The sequence below is a fragment of the Callorhinchus milii genome, unplaced genomic scaffold (assembly GCF_018977255.1).
Source record: "Callorhinchus milii isolate IMCB2004 unplaced genomic scaffold, IMCB_Cmil_1.0 Scaffold1, whole genome shotgun sequence".
NCBI lineage: Eukaryota > Metazoa > Chordata > Chondrichthyes > Chimaeriformes > Callorhinchidae > Callorhinchus > Callorhinchus milii.
In genome coordinates, this window is record NW_024704742.1 from 115,229,266 (window position 1) to 115,253,421 (window position 24,156).

Consider the following 24,156-nt stretch of genomic DNA (forward strand, 5'->3'; position numbering starts at 1 on the left):
CACTTTGCAGTTTATTCTGTGAAGCGCTTTGAGACGTCTAGAGGATGTGAAAAGCGCTATATCGAATGCAAGGATTATTATTTAAGATAGTTTTGCAGTAATGTTTCTGGTCATGGCAATGAAAAGCATTCTAATGTAAATATCGAAAAGCATTTTATGAACTATTCTTTGTTTTAGTTTCAGGCTATTAATTTTGCAAATCTGGCAGCGATTACCAGTTGAAAAATTTGTCTGGGCTCATATTTAACCTGAGGATACAAAGGATGGGATTTAGTTGTGCTGGCAGCACCGCTTTCTTCCAACTCCGCCACATTGCCCGTCTCTGCACATTACCTGAAACTCTTATCCATGTCTTTGTCATCTTTCGGCTGGACTACACTAACGCCCTCCTCACCGATCTCCCTTCCTCCACTATTCACAAAATCCAGCTCATTCAAAACTTCGCCTTCTCATCCGCACCAAACTCTGCACCCCAATTACTCCAGTCCTTGCCAAACTCCACTGGCTCCCTGTCACAGAGTGGATCGGATTCAAGATCTTCACTCTAGTGTTTAAATCCTCCCATTCCTTGGCACCCCCCCACCTCTCTAACCTCTCTCCCCACAGCAGTCTCTGCTGCCTCTGCTCTACTGGGTCCAGCCTCCGCGTCCCCCGAATCCTCCGCTCCACCATCGGTGGCCGTGCCTTCAACCACTACACCCTGAAACTTTTGAACTTTCTTCCTCAACCCCTTCGCTTCACCCACTCCTTCCCCATCTTCAGGTCGTGCCTGAAGACCTTCCTTTTCGACTGCGCCAACTGGCATCCTTCCCTCTCACTCCGGCTCAGCCTTGGGCTCCACCATTGTTAAGCGCTCGGAGACGCCGCGTGGCATGGAGTCCGCCATATAAGTGCAAGTTGTTGTTTTGTTGTTGACAGATGAAATATGGGATGTGGTTATTGTATGTGTAAAACTGAATTTCAAAGATAAGTTTAGTCAGTGATGGAAAAAATATATTATATATATATTAGAGAAAGAAAAAGTGAACATTTCAAGGCAGAGAGAGAGAGAGAGAGAGAGAGAAAAGAGCTGGCAAAGTACGGTGATATAGAATCCATATAAAAACTGATACTAATGGAAGAAGTTTTTTTNGGTGAGCACCATTCAAGCACTGTGTAATTTGTATGATATACAATTATCCTCACTATTTACTTACCTACAATTCGGTCACTTCCAGTTAGTGCGAATAACTGTATTTTGAAAGTGATGTCATTTGTTCCCCAAAGATGTTGCTCCATCAGAACCCAATGAGACTTGCAGTTCTGCTCTGTTGAATAATGTAGACCCTCTACCTGTTGAAAATGTCACTGACCCTTGCTCGGAACTTGCTGATGAACCAAAAAAACTTGCATCGAGGATAAGAAGAAGTAAGTAGCTAATTTCAAAGTGAATTTGTTTTGCGCTGTGCACTTCACGCAGGAATGGGTTACTATAATTGGTTTATTATACACAGAAGATAATGCCTGGTTCAGACTCATCTTCATCCAGCTAATTTCCCAGGTAGTGAGTAGTAACCAAATCAAAGTGTGTGACCATCTATTTTTATTATCTGTGCACGATTTAGATTTTCTAAGCAAATGCTTTTCTGTCTTAAAAGGGATGAAAAATCTTTTTTTTTTTTGAAAAAAGCTTATCCTTAGAACTGTTCTATTAATTGAGTACAAAAATTAAAATAATCTACTTGGCAATTCAGTGGACTCTGTGGCAACCACTTTGGGCAGTCATCAAATTAAGCAGATACACTGGGGAGAATGGAAGCCATGGAGGATATCTGCTTATCAGTGTCAGTGGGATTATGAACAAGAGTAGGCCATTCATCCCCTTGAGCCTGTTTTGCCATTCTATTAGATTATGGCTGATCTGTACCTCAACTCCATTTATGCGCCTTTGCTTCATATCCTTTGATATTCTTACCTAACTATCAGTGTGTTGATTGTCAATCTTGTTTTGGATGTCTGAGCCATATGTTATGATACACTTAGGCTACAAAACCCAAAGTGCACTAGTCTGCTCCATTCATAACTGACTGGTTTCTGTTAATCTTCAGATTACATCAGTCATCTGATTTTTCTCAAATTTACTATTTGTAGGTATTGCTAAACAATTAAGTGCCAGTTTAGGTTAGGCAGAAAGATTACTTGTATATTTAAGAATACTTTTGGTTTATTATTTATTATCTGGTGTATCTCTATTTTCTAGGTAAACTTTCAGTAAAACCTAATTTTTCAGCAAAAAGAACTGCAGCTACATGTGAGCCCAAGCTACCAGCTGGAAATAAACCAACTCAAAAACTTTCAAAATCATCAGGAAACGCATCTCGCCCTCAGGCCTCTCAAGTAATGTTGGAAACTGAACCAATTTGCAATTCTGCAACTGATGTGAACTCAGAACAAGAGCCAGAATCATTGTGCCATCTTCAAGTGCCAACTGATATACAAGAGACAGCAGCTACCACTGAAACAGTTGACACCGCTTCAGAGAGGTTGGCAGAAGATGTAGCAGAACCATCTGAAATAAACGCACCAAATACAGCTTCCTCTTCCAGGGCACCATTAACCAGGTAAAGAGGTCAATGGTAAAATATGATTTACTTGATGATTTACTACAACAACAAGATTACATTTGTGTAGCGCCTTTCACGTAGGGAGGGCGACCCCAAGGCGCTGGACAGTGTACAGCATTTCAGACCCGATCTGGGGTCGGAGGTGAAGGGAGGGAAGGGGAAGGGGGGGGTTGACCGATGGCATGGTTGAAAAGGAGGGTTTTGAGGTGGGACTTGAAGGAGGCTAAGGAGGGGGCGAGGCGGAGTGATTGGGAGATGGAATTCCAGAGGTTGGGGGCAGAGTGGCTGAAGGCTCTCCTGCCAGTGGTGGGGCGGGTGGGTCGGGGGATGTGGAACAGGCCAGAGCCGGCTGAGTGGAGGGAGTGCGTGGGTTGGTAGGGGGTTAGGAGGTCACAGAGGTAGGGTGGGGCAAGGCCATGGACTTCGTAGGTGAGGACCAGGATCTAGATCTGGTGAAGTGAATGTATAGGTCAGTCTCTGCCCTGCTTGCAAGATTAAAGTACAGCCTTTAACCCAGCACATCAAAAAAATCACCCAACACATTTCAAACTTACCACATTTCAATTTTTTCTAAAATTTGAGTTTTACTGTAAGTTTTTTTTTAAATTTGAAGAGTTACAAGGAAATTTCTGTTTTTTTTTACACGTTTCTTTTTAACCAATGATTACTGATATGGGAGCATGTGATGCTACATGATGCCATGTGCCATTGTGGGTCACATGCCTGTGTTAAGTAATAATAATCTTTGCATTTGATATAGCGCCTTATCACGTGCTTGAGACGACTCAAAAGCGCTTCACAGGATATATTGTAAAGTGGAGTGACTGTGTATTTTGTGGGCGAAACGCAATAGCCAAATGCGCACAGCAGTGTCCCTCAAACATTTGTGGATTGAGTGATCAAATTGAAAAAAAATTGGGGGGGGATTATTTTGGGAGGGATTATTAAAGCGATCTGGCAATTGACTAACAACCAGGGTCCTAATTACTGCCAGGTAATAGAACCGTGTGGAGTAAGTAAACTTGCATAAGGTTTAACTTGATTAATTCATACTAATTTGCAACTGGAGGGCAATTTTTTTAAGTCATTCAAATATTCCATTAGAACAGAAAGTGTTCAACAGAAAGTGTTCAGAACTGGAAAGAAGATTGGTTTTGATTAGATATACCACCCCCCTCCCACACGCACATTGTCGAAATACAAGCTACATTTTATTGTCTTCCTTATTAGTGCTGACAGATTTTTGTGTTGGTTTATTTTTTTTGCTACATGGCTGCACCAAACTCCTGCCCTTCCAAAGCTGCAGTTAAAACATTCTGGGTGCTGTATTGGCAAGTAAGTTTAAGCAAGTAAGGTGTGATTCTGTTGTTTTTTAATAGGCCGGGACGTAAACCGCGAGGATTTTTATCTTTTATATCTAAGAAGTCCAGTGAAAGTGAAACAAAACCCAAAAGGACTAAATTTCAGAAGCCTCGTATGAATGTTCCACGTATTGCTGGAAAGAGATCAGCACCATCGCCTGAAGATACTGCAGAAACAGAAGCGAGTCTTTCTCTTACTGCAAAGAGGAAATCACTTGAGAGCCAAAGTGCAAGCCTTCCTGACACCAGTGGTGCACCTTCTGAAGTACGTAATTTGTTATTTAAGGGGGTTTGTGAACATTAAAGACATGAAGCAACAAGTATTTTAGACTATCTTTAATTCGGTCACTGTTATGAGTGTTGCTCATGTTTATAAATGTCTCATTGCAGGTAGCACATCATTCCTCGGTGCAGTGTTGGCAGTCAGAGTCGTACAAAGAAGAGGCCTTCTGTGCAGGTCAGCAGGATACTGAAGAGGCACCAACCAGGGTTGCAGAATATTTTTTTAGCGATATCTTCACCGAGGTAGAGGACCTAGAGTGAAGAAAGAAGATTACTGTGAAAGGAGTATATTTTATTGGTGCTGTTACATCACGGAACAAAGTGATTAAGACATGAACTAATCACAATGCTGAGAAAGATGTGATACGTGGACACGTACAGGCCATGACTTTTGCTTTCTTTTGCACTGATACCCTGTAAAATATTTGTCCTCCTTAGTAATATCAATGTGTAAAAAACATTTGCTGCAACCCCGTTCCAATATTCTTGGTAGGAAATATCAAGATTTTTTAACAGAATGATTTATTACAATGTGATATTTTTCTTAGTAACTGTACATTCTTCAAAACTGTGTTCTATTGTTCTCCGTATATCTTCCAATTAATTGGTTAGATAACCCTGGGCAATACATAAATGTTTCATCCACGCAATTCAGCTGCTGTGTAAAATATGGAAAAAAATCTTTGATCCCATTCAATCTAAATGACTAATTTTGTTATAAAATCAAAAATATGCAGAAGTGGAAACCATAATTGTCTTGCTGTTATACCAAGGGACATATCTATCTATTCTGATCCATACTTCAGGATTATTTTCTGAAGTGCTACAGATCTGTATAGTTAGAAAAATATGAATTTGAACAAGACATATGTATAAAATTACAATGTTTAGTGTATTGCACTTTAACATCTAAAGTAATCAGGATTATTTCTGGAATATGGAACTTAGAGTTATAAATATTAAGGGAATTATGATCTACTTGGACAATTTGCCTTTCGGAGATTGCCTTTGAATGGGATATTTTTGGTGACAATTAATTACAAATTCATCATATTGAAACAAAATAGTGGAAATTCAGCCAAAAAAATACAACCTGAAAGGAAACAAATTGCAAAAGATAGTCCTGCTGATTGCAAAAAGTGAATAATTTGTAGTGATGGGATTGGTTTCCATGGTGGCAGATGGTAGTGTACTATGTTTCAGTTTTTAAAGCAGAAGAATGAGGCTTGGGCCAGGTCACTGGTCAGAAATATACAAAAGCAGGTGCCAATGTATTGCATTATCTGAATCCAAAGATTGAGGATTTGTTTTAGATATTAGCCATCATTTTAATAGCCATAGGACAAGCTGACTGTGATTTTTGTCAGAAAATTTCCCTCAATCTTGAACTTACAATATTCCCATCACTCACAAATTTATACAGCATTGCTATAATGATAAGGATTACATCCAGACAGGTGAAAATAAGGGTCTTAATACATTAACTTCACTGCTCTGTCCCTCTGTCACTCATTGAAGATCGAAGAACATGACAGTGACATTTCATAACTTTAACTTGGTCGTTTAATTATGGCTAGAGATTGCCATTATAGTTTTTTTGGGCACTGTTAACAAGGATTTAAACTGACAAAAAGAAGCAAACATGAACAAACACCAAGTGCTGACCCATTTAACTGGATTTTAATGTATTGGATAATTGAGTGAACTCATATTTATTTGTTCTACATGTCAAGAATGAAATGCCCATGAATTTTCTTTTTGAAATTATCTGCACTTCTGGTTGAGTTTTTTTTAGTATATTTGTACATGAAATGTTTATTTTTAAGTTTTAAACTACAAATGAAAACTTTTGGTTGAACTAATTTTTTTCAGATCCATTTTAAAATTTACCTTTTTTAAAAAGCTCCATTTTCCATGTTAAAGTATGCTGTCAATATGCTGTATTTTTTTCTTCAGTGCAGTGTTCATTGATCACAAGTGCAAATCATTTCTCACTTTTTGTGTATGAACGGTTATGTAAAATAATCCTATTTTTCTTTAAAAATGAGCGCACAATTTTGTTTTGAGGTAATAATGAGCCTGTTACACTGGTAACTGACCCAGCTATTGTGGAAATCTTACTTGTGCTGCAATCGTTGCTTGGACTAATCTGAAATAGCATTACAGTAGGAACTCTTGCCTTCCGAAAGGGTGTGTGTGTGTGGACAGAAACCTCTCAGGGAGCCAAACATCATCTTTTGAAGCTATGGGTTCCAGGCTTAGTTTAAATAAAACTGGTGTAGTATATTTTGCTGGTACTCAATCAAGATCCTGGCTGGAATGGAAGAGAAATAATATTTCAGCCTTGATCATCATCGTCCATCATTTTTGTTCTCTTTCAAGCCATTCTGGAAAAGCCTAAGTGTCAGAAGCTCAATTAAAGGTCTACGCAAAACTTTTTCAATTGACCCCAATATTTGGAAATGCTGGCTGTTTGAGGAGGAGTCAATTATGGAAATATTCACAAATGCGTGAAGTGCCATTGGACAGAAAGTGCTGTTTTCAACATTGCTTGTCTCTTGAGTCAGCAGCTGGGTCAGTCACACATGCATAAATGTAATTTATTGTCACCTTACTCTTCAGTTGGTTGCAGATTTTTATGTACAGTAGTTATTAACTGAATGACTTGACTCAGTTGTCAATTCAGTATCTTCCTGGTTTGGAAGGAATATTACAGTATTACACTCTGAATAGATGGATTCATCTGTTGTAAATTTTGTAAATAAATAAATCTTATACGATTTATGTGTTCAGTGGTGCTGAAGTTGGAAGTTTTTTTGGCTACCTCGACTAACAATGTTTAGCTTTTAGGTTATTAGGTCACTGCTAATGTCACTTCTAGTGTATATGCACACTATGTACAGAAAGTGTCATTCATGTCACTTCCTATGTGCTAAGTTCAGGAAGCATTATAATTGTCGGCGGGAGAGGATACAGGTGGAGTTTGTGGGGGTGGAACTGAGAAGGTCAGTGATTTGGACGTTGGACAATTTTGAAGTGACAAACAACTCCAAATTGGATTTACATAGCTCCTTTTATATCAGGAGGATGTCCCAAGGCATTGGACAGACAAGGGTTTGCACCTAAAAATGGTGGTTGGATTTGGAAATGATGGGGTCAAGGGAAGTGGGGGTGAGGAAGGATGACCTAAGACAAAAAGAAAGGTGTTGAGACTGACCTTAAAGGAGACGAGGTCAAGAAGAGATCGAGAGTGAGACAGCCAGGCTGAACGTCGGTCCTTCGAAGGTAGGGTTGGCAGGATGGGTTGTGAAGCAGTTCAATGTTTGCTGAGTGGAGGGTGCAGGAGGATAGTAGTGTTTATCGGATCTAATGGTCTGTCAACAGATCTGGCTGGACCATATCAAATCCTACCGCTCTGCCCGCATCTCCGCTAAATCGTCGTTCTACTCCAAGACAATCTTGGAGACCAAGGACAACCACAGGCTCCTCTTCTCTCAGCTGCCTCTGCCCTTCCGTCTACTATCCCCTTTCCATCTCTCCCTCTCACCCGGCCCCTACCCATCCCTCCCTCCACACCTTCGAACCCCCTCCCACTCCTCTTTCACCACCACTATAAACCCATGTGAAACTGACCACATGCTCCCTCGCCCCCATCCCTAGCCCTCTCCTTACCTCCCAGCTCCACCTCCTTGCCCCTCTACTCACAGACGTCAAGAACCTCTCCCTGTCCACTGGTACTGTTCCCACCCCATTAAAAACCACCACCATCACTCCTATCCTTAAAAAACCCTCCCTGGACCCATCACTGCTCTCAAACTACTGCCCCGTCTCCAACCTCCCTTTCCTCTCCAAGGTCCTGGAACAAGTTACTTCCCAGCTTCGCTTCTTCCTCTCCCGCCAGTGCCTTCATGAACCCCTCCAATTGGGCTTCCGTTCCACCCACAGCACAGAAACAGCCTTGTTCAAAGAGACAAATGACATTCTGTCCATCTGCAACCAGGACTCCCTCTGCCTCCTTGTCTTCTTGACCTCTCTGCTGCCTTCGATACCGTTGACCACTCTATCCTCATCCACCGCCTCTCCTCTCACCTCAGCATTCACTACTCTGTCCTTGACTGGTTCAGATCATACCTCTCACACAGTCTTCACTTAATGTTCACAAACGGTTTCTCCTCCATCTTGTGCGGTGTTCCTCAGGGTTCTGTCCTTGGTCCCCCTCCTCTTCAATATCTATATGCTTCCTCTTGGTGACATCATCTGCAGACATGGGGTCAACTTCAACATGTATGCGAATGACACCCAACTGTACCTCTGCCTCCACCCTTGACTCCAGGACCACTGCTGACCTGACAGAATGTCTGTCAGACATCAAGTCCTGGATGAGAGCTAACTTTCTTCAGTTAAATGTCAACAAGACTGAGGCGCTCCTGATTGTCTCCTGTCAGCGCCTCCACACCTCAGGCGCTAACAGCATCACTATCCATGGATGTACACTCCACCTTACTAAGCCAGTCAGGAATCTCACCTATCCTTTCTATTCCATATCCGTGCCTGTCCCGCACTGCCTCCCTCCACCTCTGCAACATCGCCCGGCTCCGTCACTGTCTCACATCGCAGGTTGCCGAAACCCTCATACACACATTTATTACATTGAGGTTTGACTATGCAAACTTCTTGTTTGTCAGCCTCCCCAACTACTCCCTCCATAGGCTGCAGATCATCCAGAACTCTGCAGCCCGTGTCCTCCCCCGCACCAGGCTCTGTGACCCTATTGCTCAACTCCACTGGCTTCCCATCACACAGAGGATACAGTTACAAGATCCTGGTCCTCACCTTCAAAGTCCTCCATAGTCTTGGTGCCCCCTACCTCTGCGACTTCCTAAACCCCTACCATCCTCCCTGCTCCTTCCGCTCAGCGGGCTCTGGCCTGCTTTACATACCCCACCTTGCTCGCCCACCACTGCCACTATGCCCCCACCCTCTGGAGCTCCATTCCGCAGTCCCTCCGCCTCGCCCCCTCCCTTGCCTCCTTCAAGACCCATCTCAAGACCCTCCTCTTTGACCGTACCTTTGATCTCCCTGCTTCCCTCCCTGCCCTCTACCCTCCTCAATGCTGACCCCCAGCTCGGGTCCGAAGCTCTGACTGCCCAGCGCCTTGGGACGTCCTCCTGACGTGAAAGATGCTGTACAAATGTAATTTTGTTGTTGTTGTTGTAGTGCTTAAGAAGATCACAGAAGTAGGGTGGGGCAATACCATGGATGACTTTAAAAGTGAGGACAAGTATCTTGAACTCAATCTTCTGTGGGAAGGGGAGCCAGTGAAGCCCAGAAGGGTGGGTGTGATACTCTCATGGAGCCTAGTGTGAGAAAGGCATAAATTAAGGCTTTGGCTGTGTTGGGAGATCAGGTGGCGACAGACGTGAACAATGTGGAAATGGAAGAAAATAGACTTGTTTGGAGCCTCGATGTAAAGGAGAATTGAGGGTCAAACAAAAAGCAGAGGCTGCTTTAACCCGATTCTCTGGAACCCTCCCTAAATCCTTTTGCACCTTTCCTTTATGCTTTCAAAATCTTGAAGTTCAACCTTTGAATTCACCTTGGGTTGCCTTCCTCCTTAACTTTCTTCTCTTTTGAAATGATCTTGTGGGATCTTCAACTACGAGATTGTCTCATTGAAAAGTTGACAAGAGAGGAGAAACCAAACTTCTTACTGGCAGCTTCAGCAATGGCAGAGCAGATACCACTAATGCATCCCGTTTCTCATTAAACACGTCAACATAATAATAATCCTTGAATTTGACACCGCGCCTTATCACGTCATTGAGACTTCTCAAAGAACTTCACGGGATATATTGCAAAGCAGACGGTCTTTTCACGGGCAAATTGCGGCGGCCAATTCGTGCACAGCAACGTCCCGCCAGCAGCCGAATGACCGATTTTTATCTGTGGCGACCGTTGGCCGGGACGCGGGAAGAAACTCCGTTTCTCTTTCCGAACGGTGCCGCGGGATCGTTAACATCCACCCGGACGGCGCCAGGGTTCAACATCCATCCCGTCCAAAGGCCGGAACCTCCAACACACACAGCGGAGCCCGTGTCAGCCCCGGACCCTCCAGCACCGAGTCCTGAATTGGGGCTGAACCCCCAGAGTTATTATTGAGCTGCAGGGGGGGGGGGCAGCCAGTCCACAGGGGGGGGGGCAGCCGGTGCACGGGGGGGGGAGCCGGTGCACGGGGGGGGGGGAGCCGGTGCACAGGGGGGGGGAGCCGGTGCACAGGGGGGGGGGAGCCGGTGCACAGGGGGGGGGGGAGCCGGTGCACGGGGGGGGGGGCAGCCGGTGCACGGGGGGGGGGGGAGCCGGTGCCCCAGTGCACAGGGGGGGGGAGCCGGTGCACGGGGGGCAGCCGGTGCACGGGGGGGGGGGCAGGCAGTGCACGGGGGGGGGGGGGGACCGGTGCACAGGGGGGGGGGGGGGCAGCCGGTGCACAGGGGGGGGGCAGTGCACGGGGGGGGGTGGGGGCAGCCAGTGCACAGGGGGGGGGACAGGAGCGGCGCCATTGGTTGCTGCAGTGGGAGTGTTTGCCCGGGGTTTGACCGGGCGGGCAGGGCAGGGCAGGGCAGGACCGGGCACTCACACCCTCACGGCTGTCGGGGATGCTGCGGGCTGTGAGGCTCAGGCTGTGCCTGGCGGGGGCTGGGCCGGGCTGGGGCCGGGGCTCGGGCTGGGGCCCGGGGCCGGGGCCTGGAGCCGGGCCGCTCTCCTGGCGGCGGCGCTGCTACCACGGGGACACGGTGGCGAGCATTGGCTCACGGCTCGATGCGAACTCCGAGCTGTACCAGGTAGGCCGCAGCTGAAGCCTCGGAGTCGCTTGGAAAGATGAAGCGTCAAAATGGAGGTCACGCCCCCTCCCCCCCACGTTATTGTCCTGACATTGACATGGGGTCTGTGTGGATGCAGCCCCTGTGACAGTGACAGTGACCGTGTGGCGGGGCCTGGGGGGGGGGGGACGGGGGGGACGGGGGGACAGTGGGTGTCAATGGATCCTTCTCGAAAATCACCTTCATTTTGATACCTGAGGCCGAGAGGGTGACCAGTCCGCGCAATTATTGGCGGCCGCGCTTCGCCCACAAATATACGGTCAATTCACTTTACAGTCTATGCTGTGAAGCGCTTTGAGACGTCGAGAAGACGTGAAAAGCGCTATATCAAATGCAAGGATTATTATTATTATTATCAGCCACCCACGCCTTAAGACTCACCGTCACCCCCACCCCCTCCCCCCCCCCCCGGCAGACCTTTCTGTGAGCAGATGAAGTCTTGTGCCAAAGGTGTATTATTCCACCACTTGTTTGGCTGGGGAAATGGGAAATGCCTTTCAATATGCTTTTTCAGGCTTGAGACTGAAGGTAGGGCAATGATGAGGATATATGGTGGTACTGATTCTCTTGGCTGGAGATAACAACTGGCATTTATGTAGCGCCCTTCACGCGGGGTGGCGTCCTGGAGCGCTTCATACTATTCAGAGCGCTCAGAGATGTTACCAATGCCCTCTTCTGCACCAGACTCCATGACCCTATCACCCCCCATCCTCGCCCGACTCCACTGGCTTCCCATCAACAACAACAAGATTACATTTGTATAGCGCCTTTCATGTCAGGAGGACATCCCAAGGCGCAATACAACTGTATCCTCTCACGCAGAGGATACAGTTCAAGATCCTGGCCCTCTTCAAAGCCCTCCATGGTCTTGCTCCCCCCTACCTCCGCGATCTCCTAACACCAACCATCCTGCTTGCTCCCTCCGCTCAGCGGGCTCTGGCCTGCTTCACGTCCCCCACCTCGCTCCCTCCCTTGCCTCCTTCAAGACCCATCTCAAGACCCTCCTCTTCGACCGTGCTTTTGATTACTCTGCTTCCTCCCCTGCCCTCCACACTCCCCATCCCCACCTCCAGCTTGGGTCCAAAACACTGACTGTCCAGCACCTTGAGATGTCCTCCCAACGTGAAAGACACTATACAAATGACATTTTGTTGTTTTTGTTGTTACAGTATTTGTAGGAATAAATTACTAAAAAGGACAAGGAGAAAAGAGCAAAACAACAAATTACATTTATACAGCGGGAGGACACCCCAAAGCACTCAAATTATGTACAAAATACCCCAAAAAATCATTTTACTGACTTTTATTTACATCTTCAAGGAAAATCATGACCGAATGAAGGCCATAGTAAATGAACTAAAGGAACGAGCAGAGAAAATCAGATTGGGTAAGTATTTTGAGAATTTAAGATGTATTTGAGAAAAATCAATGGAATTAAAACCAGTCTGGATACAAATTGGTTACAATGCCTTTTCTCCACCTCTAGTTATTTGCCAAAGTCAGTAATTCAAATTAAGCTTGCTCCTCAATTCTTTCAGTATTATTGATTTAATACTTATGTTTAATTGTTCTCTTCAACCGTGCCTTCAGCTCCCCTCTCGACTCTCTACCCCCTCCTCGCTCCCTCCTTTCCCTCCCCTCACCCTGACCATTTCCCCCCTGCTCGGGTCCCGACCCAACTGTCCAGCGCCTTGGGACGTCCTCCCGCCGTGAAAGGCGCTCTATAAATGCAATCATGTTTTTGTTGTTAACAATGATTTGTAGTATCCTAAATGGGCCTGCTTTTCATTTTAATTCAGGAACGTTAAAATTACTCTTGTGTCATAACCCTTTTTTTACAAAAATATTCTAAAATCATTCTTTTTTGTGGCCCATTGCTTTCCCTTTTCTCCCTTTGTTTGTCCCTTGTACCCTTTGTTCTACCATTGGTGACCGCACTTTTAGCCACTACACCCCGAAACTCTGGAACACTCTTTCTCTATCCCTCCGCCTTGCCCTTTCCTTCCCCAACTTCAAGTTGTGCCTGAAAACTTTCCTCTTCGACCATGCCTACTTTCACCTCTCCCCTGGCTAGGCATTGTGCTCTTCCACCATCAAGTGCTCTGGGATGCTACCCTGCATGAGGGGCGCTGTATAAATGCAAGTTGTAGTTGTCGTTGTTTCCTGAAAATGGTGACATGCTGGGGTACAGGTCCATGGGAACCTTTCCAGAGTTGTGTCCAAGGGGCTATTTCTATCTGCGAGTCTTGATGCTTGCTTCCAATCTTTGCTTCTTTTGAATTAGGTGGAGGAGAAAAGGCTCGGCGATTACACACATCCAGAGGAAAGTTGCTGCCCAGAGAACGCATTGACAGACTGCTTGATCCAGGGTGAGTGAAGTGGGAGACAATCAATCAGTGTTTAATAACGTTCATTCATTCGTCCCCAGATACACCTGTATAGGCAGACCTTCTAAATCTAAAGAAACAGAAAAGGGGTGATGTGGAAAAGTAAAACACTGTCCTTTTATGATTTTCTCCCCTTTTGATAGCTTACAATCCATGTTGCTGCTTTGATCAAGATATTTCCCTGTTCACCTTAAGAACTGTGTTGCTTGTTTCTCAGAGTTTACTATCAAAAGTTGCACTCTCTTCTTGAGCCTTTTGAAAAAGCAGCAGATGACCACCACTGGTGCCTTTGCTGTCTTCCAGTTTTCGTGATTTCTTTCATTGCACAACACAGCCTTTACAGGTTTTATTTTTGCTTTATTGTTTTCTGAAGAAGGATAAGTTTGTGATGCTGGAAATGATTAGATTCCGTAATTTTTTTAAAAACAATTTTAAATATCACTCAATTCATGACTGTTGGTAGGACACTGCTGTGCGCAATTGACTGCTGTGTTACACCCACAAAAGGTACAGTCAATTCATTTTACAGTATATTCTGTGAAGCGCTTTAGATGCCTCGAAGACATGATAAGGCACTATATCAAATACAAAGTTTATTATATTATTATATTACATCCTTAACACGCACAGCCTCCTTTAGTGCCCACATCTCGCCTCACTCACCAATCTATCTTGAAAAGTCGCCTGAATACCTATCTCTTTAGCCATGCACATCGCCACCTTCTTCCTCCTCCTTGCCTGGTGTCTGGGACTATTTCTGTAAAGCACTTTGAGATATTACCTTATCTGAAAGACACTATACAGTAAAACTCACATAAGTCCTATCTTTATAAAATCGCCTAAGTCGTACATTACCCGAATTCCATTCAATTTCCTATTAAACCACTTAGATTTCTTTGCACTACTCATATTAATCACCCACTAACTTGGATCGCCTCTCCCCTACCCTCCACTACTCCAGCACTTACCGGTCAACTCCATTGAATGGAAACGTAGTCTTGATCTATCGACGCACGTGCAGAAGAACTTCATTTCCTGCCGTTAAGTGCAATTCCAATGCTTAAGTGCCTTGGGACGTTATGGTCCCGACTGATACGACTTGATGTTTTACTGTAAAATTCATCTAATTAATCCTAACTTGAACCAAACCCTAACCCTTATATGGAGAGTTAGTCAGAGGAAAAAAAAGTATGGTGCAACAGTGAAAACCACAGGCTTAGCTTTAAGATCCTCATAAATTGTAAGATCGTACAGAATTTTGGAACATTTATAAGTGCAGTCTTAAAAGAGTAAGGAAGCCAAACTTCCAAATTAAGACTGAAGTTAAGATTTTTACAAAAAAATTGCATGATCTTACAATTTATGGCAAAACTATAAGAAATTTAGGGTTTTTGAGAATCCTGCTTGAGATCAGAGGATGTATGCTTCCTGCGTAAGTTACTGTTGCCTGACAAGTACTCTTTTCTCTTTCTTATCCATCTAAATTTCCTCAACATTCCTTCAATACATCTATTTGAGTCCTGTAGCTCAGTGGTTAGAGCACTCGCCTTGCAAGCGACAGACCTGGGTTTGATTCCCGGCAGGGTGAAATCTTGGGCAAGTTTTCTTACTCCACATAGCTGATAATAAACTCTCAAGAAAAAAACCCAATAATAAATTGGTCACTTCAATCCACAACTGTTTGTGGGACACTGCTGTGTGCAATTGGCTGCCGCTTTTCGCCCACAAATATACAGTCAATTCACTTTACAATATATTCTGTGAGAGGCTTTGAGACGTCTAGAAGATGTGAAAAGCGCTGTATCAAATGCAAGGATTATTTTTTATTACTATCTATCTCATCCACTACTATCCTCGTATCCTTTTAATTTCCAGGAACCGGTCTAGTTCCTTGTTGAAATCCTATGTAAATCTTTGTTCCACATACCCATCACCCTTTTGCTAAAAGAAACTCATTTGATTTATTCAGCTTTTCCTGATATTTAAATTTGAATTGGATTTTCAGGTCTCCGTTCCTGGAGTTCTCCCAGTTTGCAGGTTATCAGTTGTATGGGAATGAAGAGGTACCAGCAGGGGGCATTATCACCGGCATTGGAAGGGTATCAGGGTAAGTCTAGTTACATTTATCTTTCTCTTCCCATTGCCCAAGAAATAAAACAAGATCTCACAGTATTACTGCCTCTACATTCCACTGTTTCTGTAGTACTTTTCTCCACTCCTCTGAGGTCTGAGGCAGGGAATTCAAGGGCAAAGAGCTATCCCACCGCTTCCTACTTGTTGAGCAGCCACTTGTGACTTTAGCCCCAAAATCCTGACTGTCCAGCGCTGTGGGACATCTTTCCGACGGGAAGGGCACAATACAAGTGTAATTTGTGGTTGTTGTGATTAGCCAATCTTGACACCTGATCATGTAGCCTAAATGTGTTACAATGTATTTACATTGTTATTAGGCTCTAGTGTCTAGAACTTTTTTATTTTTACGAGAATCTTTTTTATTATAATTAGAGTCTGCTTTGATTGATCTCCCATAAAGCAGTGGTTAGCTCGCTCACCTTGCAAGTGAGACGACCTGGGTTTGATTCCCGTGCAGGGAGAAACCTTAGGCAGGTCTCCTTACTCCACACGCCTCTGTTTATCTAGCAGTAAGTACGAACTCGGTTGTTAGTCGATTGGTGGATCGCTTTCCGGGGGTAATATTCTCTCCAAAAGCATTTGGTCACTTAATCCACGACTGTTTGTTTGCAATTGGCTGTTCCGTTTCGTCCACAAAATATACAATCAATTCACTTTACAATATATTTTGTGAAGTGCTTTGAGATGTCTCAACGACATGAAAAAACGCTGCATCGAATGCAAGGATTATAAGATCGAATTTACCACTGATACAAAATGTTCAACACAAATAATATAGTAATCCTTGCATTTGACAAAGCGCCTTTCAAAGCGTAGCGGCTGAACATTTTGTAGGCAGACACATCAGCCATGAAGTGAATGACCAATTTTATCTGGGGCATGGTTTGCCAAGGACATCGATTTCTTAAAACTCATCTCTTTTAGGAACACAGACATGCAGTTTCAACAGCAGTTTCTTCAGACTTCACAAGAGGGCGCCAGTGCAGTGGTAAACTCCAGCATTAGTGAGAGTGAAGGCAACTGAGCCATGAGAAATATACTCTGCTATTTGTAACAAAACAGCATACAGAAAATAAATATAGCAAGTCCTTTGGACTGACATTGGAATATACCATATTCTATGGAAGATGAAGTATTTTTTATCCGGCTGCAACAGACACGTATAAGAATTATTGTTTAATCCATACGCATACCGGCTTTATGTTGCATTTTAATGTCCCTCTGAGATTTCCTTGGTAGTATGGTCCTGCAGAATTATTGTCCTCTCTACCATTGAAATTTCTTCCTGCTCTTTTCTCCTGTATTTACCCTCTGCTCTTCTGACAACTGCTTGTTTCTCACTCCCACTGTCCTATCATCGGTGGCTGACCTGTTAGCCACTGAAGACCTCGTTCTCTGCAACTTTTTTCCAAGATCCCTTCATGTGATCTCCATGTGTTCAAAACCCTCTGGTCCGAATGATGGTTACTAGATAATTTTCCGTTAAGTAACATTTGGCACACTCACAACAACATTTAGTGCTTTCAAACTGTATCTCCTGTAAGGCACTTTCGATTGTTAGCCCACAGTATTACATTTCTAATGGCTTTTTTGAGGCCGAAATTTTGGTATACCTTAGCAGGAATTCTGTTATAATTTCTATGAACTTCAGGAACTCCACTTTGGAAATAGATCATGCAGGCCAGCCAGCAGTGTTGAGTGCTTCGAGATGTCCTTCAGATATGAAAGACATCTAAAAAGTCGATATTAGATGTAAATTGTGTTTCATTGTATGTTATTTTTCCGAACTGCAGAAAACCTGCTTCGAAATCAACTACACAATCTCAAATTTAAGAAATGATCTTAAAGCTAAGGCCATAGGTTTTTGGGGCATTTGTTGTCTGTGAGGGAGTTAGCTAAATATCTGAAAAGGAGAAATATAAAAGGATACGGGGAAAAGGCAGATAAATGGGATTATTCTTTCAGGGAACCAGCGCAGGAAAAGTGAGCAGCAGGATGGCCTCCTGTGCTGTAAATATCTATGGTTCTGATTCAGTATTTTGAAGCCAACAGCCCACTGTTAACCTCTTATTCTGGCAGTTTACTATTGCTAGTACTCGCTTCATATTGCTACGCACAAATTGGCTGCCGCGTTTGGCTGTGAAATACACAATCACTACACTTTATTCTGTGAAGGGCTTTGAAATGTCTCAATGATGTGATCAGGCACAATACCAAATACAAAGATTATTATTACAACCTTTAATTCAACTGATTGGCGACCAGGAAAACTTACCCAGTGGTAGTAGAGGAGTCCATATGTGGTGGAGCCTGCAATTGCTTCTCACCATATCGCAACCGAGAGCCCAGTGCTGCAGCCATTTGGTTTTTAATAAGATCACAATATTGTCTTTCTCTGTTGTTTCAGGGTTGAATGTTTGATTATTGCCAATGATGCAACAGTGAAAGGAGGATCATATTATCCCATTACAGTCAAGAAACACATACGAGCGCAGGAGATTGCACATCAGAACCACCTACCATGCATTTATTTGGGTGAGACTTTATTTTTTGTTGCAGTATTCTCATCTTTGTGTTTTTCAGAAGGTTGCGATCATTTCCATACATTGGTGTGACTAATTAGCTTTTGCCTAAAAGTACATTGTCACTACATTATACAGTCAAATCCTGTGAAATGCTTTGAGGGATTTCAATAAGGTGCCAAATCGATTGTACAGAATATTATTGTTGCAGTTTTCTGCACTGTCTGGCAAGCTTTCCTGCTGCTTATCCAGCTGAGACCATTCTACCAGTTAGGGCTTTGGCTCACAGGGATAACAGGAGCTGAGTGGGAAGAATCCCTGCCCCAAGTGACTGTTCTGTCCTTCCAAGTACTACCAATGAGCCAGGCTGGCTGGGCTGTCATCAGCAGTGCCTTGTGGTAATGTAGATTGGCTGGCTCAGAATTCGGACTACCGAGACCACCGCAGAGGGTTAACTCCACTCCAACATTCCCTTAAGAACATAAAAAATAGAAGCAGGAGTAGGCCATTTGGCCCCTCGAGTCTGCCCCGCCATTTAATAAGATCATGGCTGATCTTCTAACCTAATTCCATTTACCTGCCCTATCCCCGTATCCCTTAAACCCTTTAGTTTTTAAAAATCTATCGATCTCAGTCTTGAATATATTCAAAGACTGATCATCCACAGACTTCTGGGGTAGAGAATTCCATAAATTCACTACCCTCTGAGTGAAGAAATGTTTTCTCAACTCAGTTCTTAAGGACTGACCCTTAATCCTGAGACTATGATCTTTAGTTATAGATTCTGCAACCAGGGGAAACAGTCTCACACTATCTACCCTGTCAAGTCCCTTGAATATCTTATAGGTTTCTATAAGATCACCTCTAGAGAATATAGGCCTAGTTTACTCAACCTCTCCTCGTAGGTCACCCCCTCATCCCAGGAACCAACCTAGTGAACCTACGTTGCACCCCCTCTAAGGCGAGTATGTCCTTTCTTAAATAAGAAGACCAAAACTGCACACAGTATTCCAGGTGTGGTCTCACCAAGGCCCTATACAATTGCAGCAAGACTTCCCTACTCTTGTACTCTAATCCCTTTCCAATAAACGCTAACATGCTATTAGCCTTTCTATTTGCTTGCTGTACGTGCATACTAACTTTCTGTGATTGGTGTACAAGGACACCTAAATCCCTCTGAATACTAATACTATCTAGTCTCTCCCCCTCTAGAAAATAATCTGCTTTTTTGCTTTTTCTACCTAGGTGAATAACTTCACACTTCCTCACATTATACTCCATCTGCCACCATCCTGCCCACTCCCTTAACCTGTCTATATCCCTTTGCATCCTCCTTGTGTCCTCCTCACAGCTTACTTTCCCACCTAGCTTTGTATTGTCCGCAAATTTAGATACATTAAGCTCTACTTCCTCATCTAAGTCATTGATGTAGACTGTAAACAGTTGAGGTCCAAGCACTGATCCTTGTGGCACTCCACTAGTCACAACCTGCCAATCTGAGAAGGACCCGTTTACCCCTACTATCTGTTTTCTGCCTGTTAACCATTCTTTGATCCATGCTAATGTTTTATCCTTAATTCCATGTGGCCTAACCTTATGTAACAACCTTTTACGTGGCACCTTGTCGAATACCTTCTGAAAATCTAAGTACACTATATCCATTGGTTCCCCCCATCTAACCTGCTAGTTACATCTTCAAAAAACTCTAAAAGATTTGTTAAACTTGCCAAGCATGACCTTGGTTCAGCTCCAAGGAGACTCTGCTTACCCTCTCCCTCCTCCCCTAGAAGTAACTAATGCTGTGTTTACACTGCTGAGGGTGGTGGTGGGTGGGGGGGAAGGGGTGGGGGAGGAGGGAGAATCCCATGTGGAAGAAGATGCCCAAATTGTATCATTCCTGGTTCACATTACTCTACATGTGCACATGTGTTGAACACTTAAATTGTCTGCTTTTAAATGTTATTAGTGATCCGACCATCTCCTTAACAACATTGAGAAACAACAGTCCAGTGGCTCCCAGGGTGAGCCCAGTGTGATTCGCACTGATTTTCGTCACTTCTGAAACAAGATCCTCCTTTTAGTTACATAACTTGGGCCCCAGTTTTACACTAGACAGTGACCAGCACCTGGGCAATCAGTGGATTCAAGATGATTTTTTTTTACAACTTTGGATCGGAAATTGTCATTTATCCATGTGGTTTGCATAACCCTAAATTTCTAAAATGTTATAACATATAGAATGAAAATTGACAAGCAAGCTTATGGACTCCTGTAGCTCAGTGGTTAGAGCACTTGCCTCATAAGGGAGAGGCCTGGGTTCGATTCCCGACAGGGCAAAACCTCGGGCAAGTTTCCTTACTCCACATGCCTGATAATAATCCCTCAAGAGAAAAAGAATAATAGATTGGTCACTTCAATCCATGACTGTTTGTGGGACACTGCTGTGTGCAATTGGCTGCTGCGTTTTACACACAAAAATGCAGTCAATTCACTTTACAGTATATTCTGTGAAGCACTTTGAGACGTCTAGAAACGCTATATCAAATTCAAGGATTATTATTATTAAGCTCTGGACTGATCAGACCATTATAAAGGTATTCCAATCTGCGGTTGGATCAACAACTTCTTCCCCCGAAAGGAATTGTTGATCGATCTCTGACAGAACGAAAGATGTGGAGACTCTGAGACTTTATTTCACCCACAAAATACACAGTCACTTTACACTGGATCTCCTGTAAAGCACTTTGATACGTCTCAATAACATGATAAGGCGCTGTATCAAACGCAAAGATTCTTCTTCTTCTTAATAATGTGACTTCATTCCAGTTGACTCCGGCGGTGCAAACCTACCTCGGCAAGCAGAGGTTTTTCCAGATCGAGACCATTTTGGGCGTATCTTTTATAACCAGGCTGTCATGTCTGCTAAAGCAATTGCACAGGTATATTCACAATTAATTAAAATATTGCCATGTTGATCCATTCTTGTCATGAGCTTGGAATAAAGTAATGTGGGTACAAGAAAAGTCAGCACTGCTCAGCAATTCAGTCCTCTGGCTTTGATCACTGTTCCTCAATGATGTATTTATTCTGGGGCTTGCCATCAGTAGCTTGCACTTGTTCCCAGTTTGGTTTGAAGCCCGAGATGCAAAATTTCCCATGTTCTTAGCCTTAAGACCCTTGTTGTGAAAGTTTGAGATTGTGGACATTTTTAAAATTCAGTCACTGAATGAAGTTGGTTTGCTGGAGTTCTTTTATGGTTCCGGTATTAAATGCAATGGAAATGATTGGTGGGATTCCTTTCCGTAGTAGGTATTTTAATGTTAAATGATCAATGATGTTTTGAGCGTATTGATCCTCCTGGGATTGCAGTCCTTGGATAAAATAGGAAGAATATTTTCAAGTAATGCTTCCTATGTAAATAAAGTAGATTAGTGGTTGGTATCTTGTATTTGGCAACACGCCAGTGTAAAACTAATTGAGAATGTGGTGTTAATATTATTTTATGACTATAATTAAATTCAGTAACTGGCTTCTCCCCTGTTTGTGTATAGATAGCTGTGGTAATGGGCTCCTGTACAGCAGGAGGAGCATACGTACCCGCAATGGCTGATGAAAGTATTATCGTGAAGAAACAAGGGACGATTTTCTTAGGAGGACCACCACTGGTAGGTACATTGTAACTGTCAGGGTCAGGAAACATTGGGGTCTCTGCCATTGTCTTCCCTGAACTGCACACCCCAAGTCTGTGAACAAGATTCTGGTAGGTATTTAAGAGTTGCATTGGAGAGCTAAAAACTTCATAAATCACAGGCTCGTTGGGGAACTAAAACCGCCAAACAACACTACTGACCATTTTCTAAAGATTTTCAGCTCCTGCAGTGTGGATTTGAATTCACAATAATAAACTGAGTCAAGGGTGGTTGAAGCCGGGACAATATAGAGCTCCAAGTTCACAGAATAGGAATTCTATTTACAGGATATATTGCTCGACGCTTATGAAATTGAAAGTCTCCCAAGTTAGAACAAGGGTCATATTTAGGACTGCATGAAAATTGCTGTTTAAGTATTTGGAATGCATTTATCTTCAAGCTGGAAGATACCAATTTTGAGGTCTGCAATTACATTCAGAGCAGGTTATTTATTTCAAGTACTTCCACTTCCAATCATAATTGCAATCCATAACTTGTAATCCATACTCATAACTATTTCAAGTGTGTGTTTATATTAAAGGTTAATCATTGCCAACGTTAAGTGCAACACGCACATTGAAAGTGCTAAATTGGATAAATAAGTATTTGAAGAGGGAACAATATTATTAAGGTAAGGAGCAAGAGCAGAGAATTTGATGGGATGAATGTCCTTCTTCTGTATTGTAATTTCTGCAATTCTATTTGGTAACATCTTGTTTGATTTAGGAAATTTGTATGTCAGATTTAAGAGTTGATATGAAGGTGATCCTTTAAATGCCCAATATTTTAGTGTGTTTGTGAAGTGTTTTAACACAGGATTATCGGAGGGAGGGATTATTTTCTTTTGTTTGAGCAGCCATACTGGGCAATGAGATTTATGTAATTACTCTGTGATATGACAGCTCAGTTATTGCCATCTCATCGGTTGCAGGGTGCAAAGATGAATGAATGTCTGGCATCTTTCAGAATCTACTTACCATGGCTAACCCCCATAGGAAGTCTTAATTGTAACAAAATTGTAAGCAAGAAATTGATGAGTTCTGGCTGCCTCAAAGCATGAATCTAATCAGTAAACATGGAGCAGTCCTAGGGTTAGGCAATCAATATTGGTGCCTGAAAAATAAAATTGTGGTATATAGATCATATCGATTGCCTGCTTTTCACAATCTCTGAGATTTACTATTTGCTGATTATGTCTTTCACCATTTGTTATTTTGTCCTGCTCTTTAAGTTGTTTCTCAGTGAGGTGTACACTGACAGAAAGCTTGGCTGCTTTCTGACTCTTTATTTTTTTCTTTTGCCAATTTTCTACCTTCCTCCTCCTCCTCCTCTCCTGAAGGCATTTGACTTGTTTTTCCTTCTATCTATGGACGCCAATCCCTTTCCTTGCAAAGTGTGGAGTCCAGTAAGGTAGTGGTTAGGGCAATCGGCTTGCAAGCGAGAGGATCAGGATTTGTTTCTCTGATGGGGCGAAACCTTAGGCAATGTTCCTTACTCCACACACCTTCAGTGCCTTGGGATGTTCTCCTGACGTGAAAGGCGCTATACAAATGCAATTTGTTGTTGTTGTTTACCTAGCAGTAAGTAGTAACCCGGTTGTTAGTCAATTGGCGGATTGCTTTTTTGGCGGTAATAATCCCTTCAAAAAATAATAATAATAATTTTGTCACTCAATCCATGACTGTTTGTGGGACACTGCTGTGCACAATTTGCTGCCTTGTTTTGCTCACAAAATATACAGACAATTCACTGTACAGTCGGAACGACGGAGGGTTGTGGACTTGAAACGTTGACTCACTCCTTTCTCCATAGATGATGCCCGACTAGCTGAATGTTCCCAGCAACTTCTGTTTTTGCAATGATTATTATAATTATTATTAAAGTGATTCTTGTGGAAGCTTTGACAATGAATGCATTTCAAACACGGAGGGAAACTCTCAGCATCTACACAGATGCACCTCTAGTCAGGGTCGCTGGCTAGCGATTAGATTGGAAGCCTGACTCATTTTCCCCTTGCTAACCTGGGGCATTCAGGCCAAGTCCAAGCCAGTTGAGATCAAGCTAACCCAGCACAGTCTGGGCGTTAATGCTGGGATCTTCCCATTCGATGTTTGAACAGGATAGCGTATTTAGGGATTTACTATGTACATCTTTAACAAGCTACAAAAACTAAATGCAGTAGTATAGGAGACAAAACAGGAAGAGCCCCATTCATCATCGCAACTTCCCATTTCTGGAGGAATATGAACTGTTTTGTTGGGGAAAAACAAAGGTTCAGTTTTGCAGCATTCAATGAAGTGA

General features: G+C 43.2%; 2 protein-coding genes across 2 annotated transcripts in view; both read left to right on the forward strand.

Annotated features, from left to right (window-relative positions):
- The window catches only part of LOC103182713 (transcription factor TFIIIB component B'' homolog), a 39,532-nt gene extending 32,494 nt beyond the window's left edge, over window positions 1–7,038 (forward strand). Inside the window, exons 28-31 of the mRNA XM_042331675.1 lie at window positions 1,267–1,407; window positions 2,240–2,600; window positions 3,983–4,229; window positions 4,355–7,038. Of these exons, the coding sequence (XP_042187609.1) occupies window positions 1,267–1,407; window positions 2,240–2,600; window positions 3,983–4,229; window positions 4,355–4,507 (902 nt within the window). The 3' untranslated portion in view covers window positions 4,508–7,038. The remainder of the gene's footprint in view (window positions 1–1,266; window positions 1,408–2,239; window positions 2,601–3,982; window positions 4,230–4,354) is intronic.
- Window positions 7,039–10,884: 3,846 nt separating this feature from the next.
- Window positions 10,885–24,156, forward strand: part of mccc2 (methylcrotonyl-CoA carboxylase subunit 2) — a 47,923-nt gene continuing 34,651 nt past the window's right edge. Inside the window, exons 1-7 of the mRNA XM_042334625.1 lie at window positions 10,885–11,085; window positions 12,445–12,511; window positions 13,409–13,493; window positions 15,517–15,618; window positions 18,052–18,179; window positions 20,993–21,105; window positions 21,718–21,831. Coding sequence (XP_042190559.1) covers window positions 10,900–11,085; window positions 12,445–12,511; window positions 13,409–13,493; window positions 15,517–15,618; window positions 18,052–18,179; window positions 20,993–21,105; window positions 21,718–21,831 — 795 coding nt within the window. The 5' untranslated portion in view covers window positions 10,885–10,899. The remainder of the gene's footprint in view (window positions 11,086–12,444; window positions 12,512–13,408; window positions 13,494–15,516; window positions 15,619–18,051; window positions 18,180–20,992; window positions 21,106–21,717; window positions 21,832–24,156) is intronic.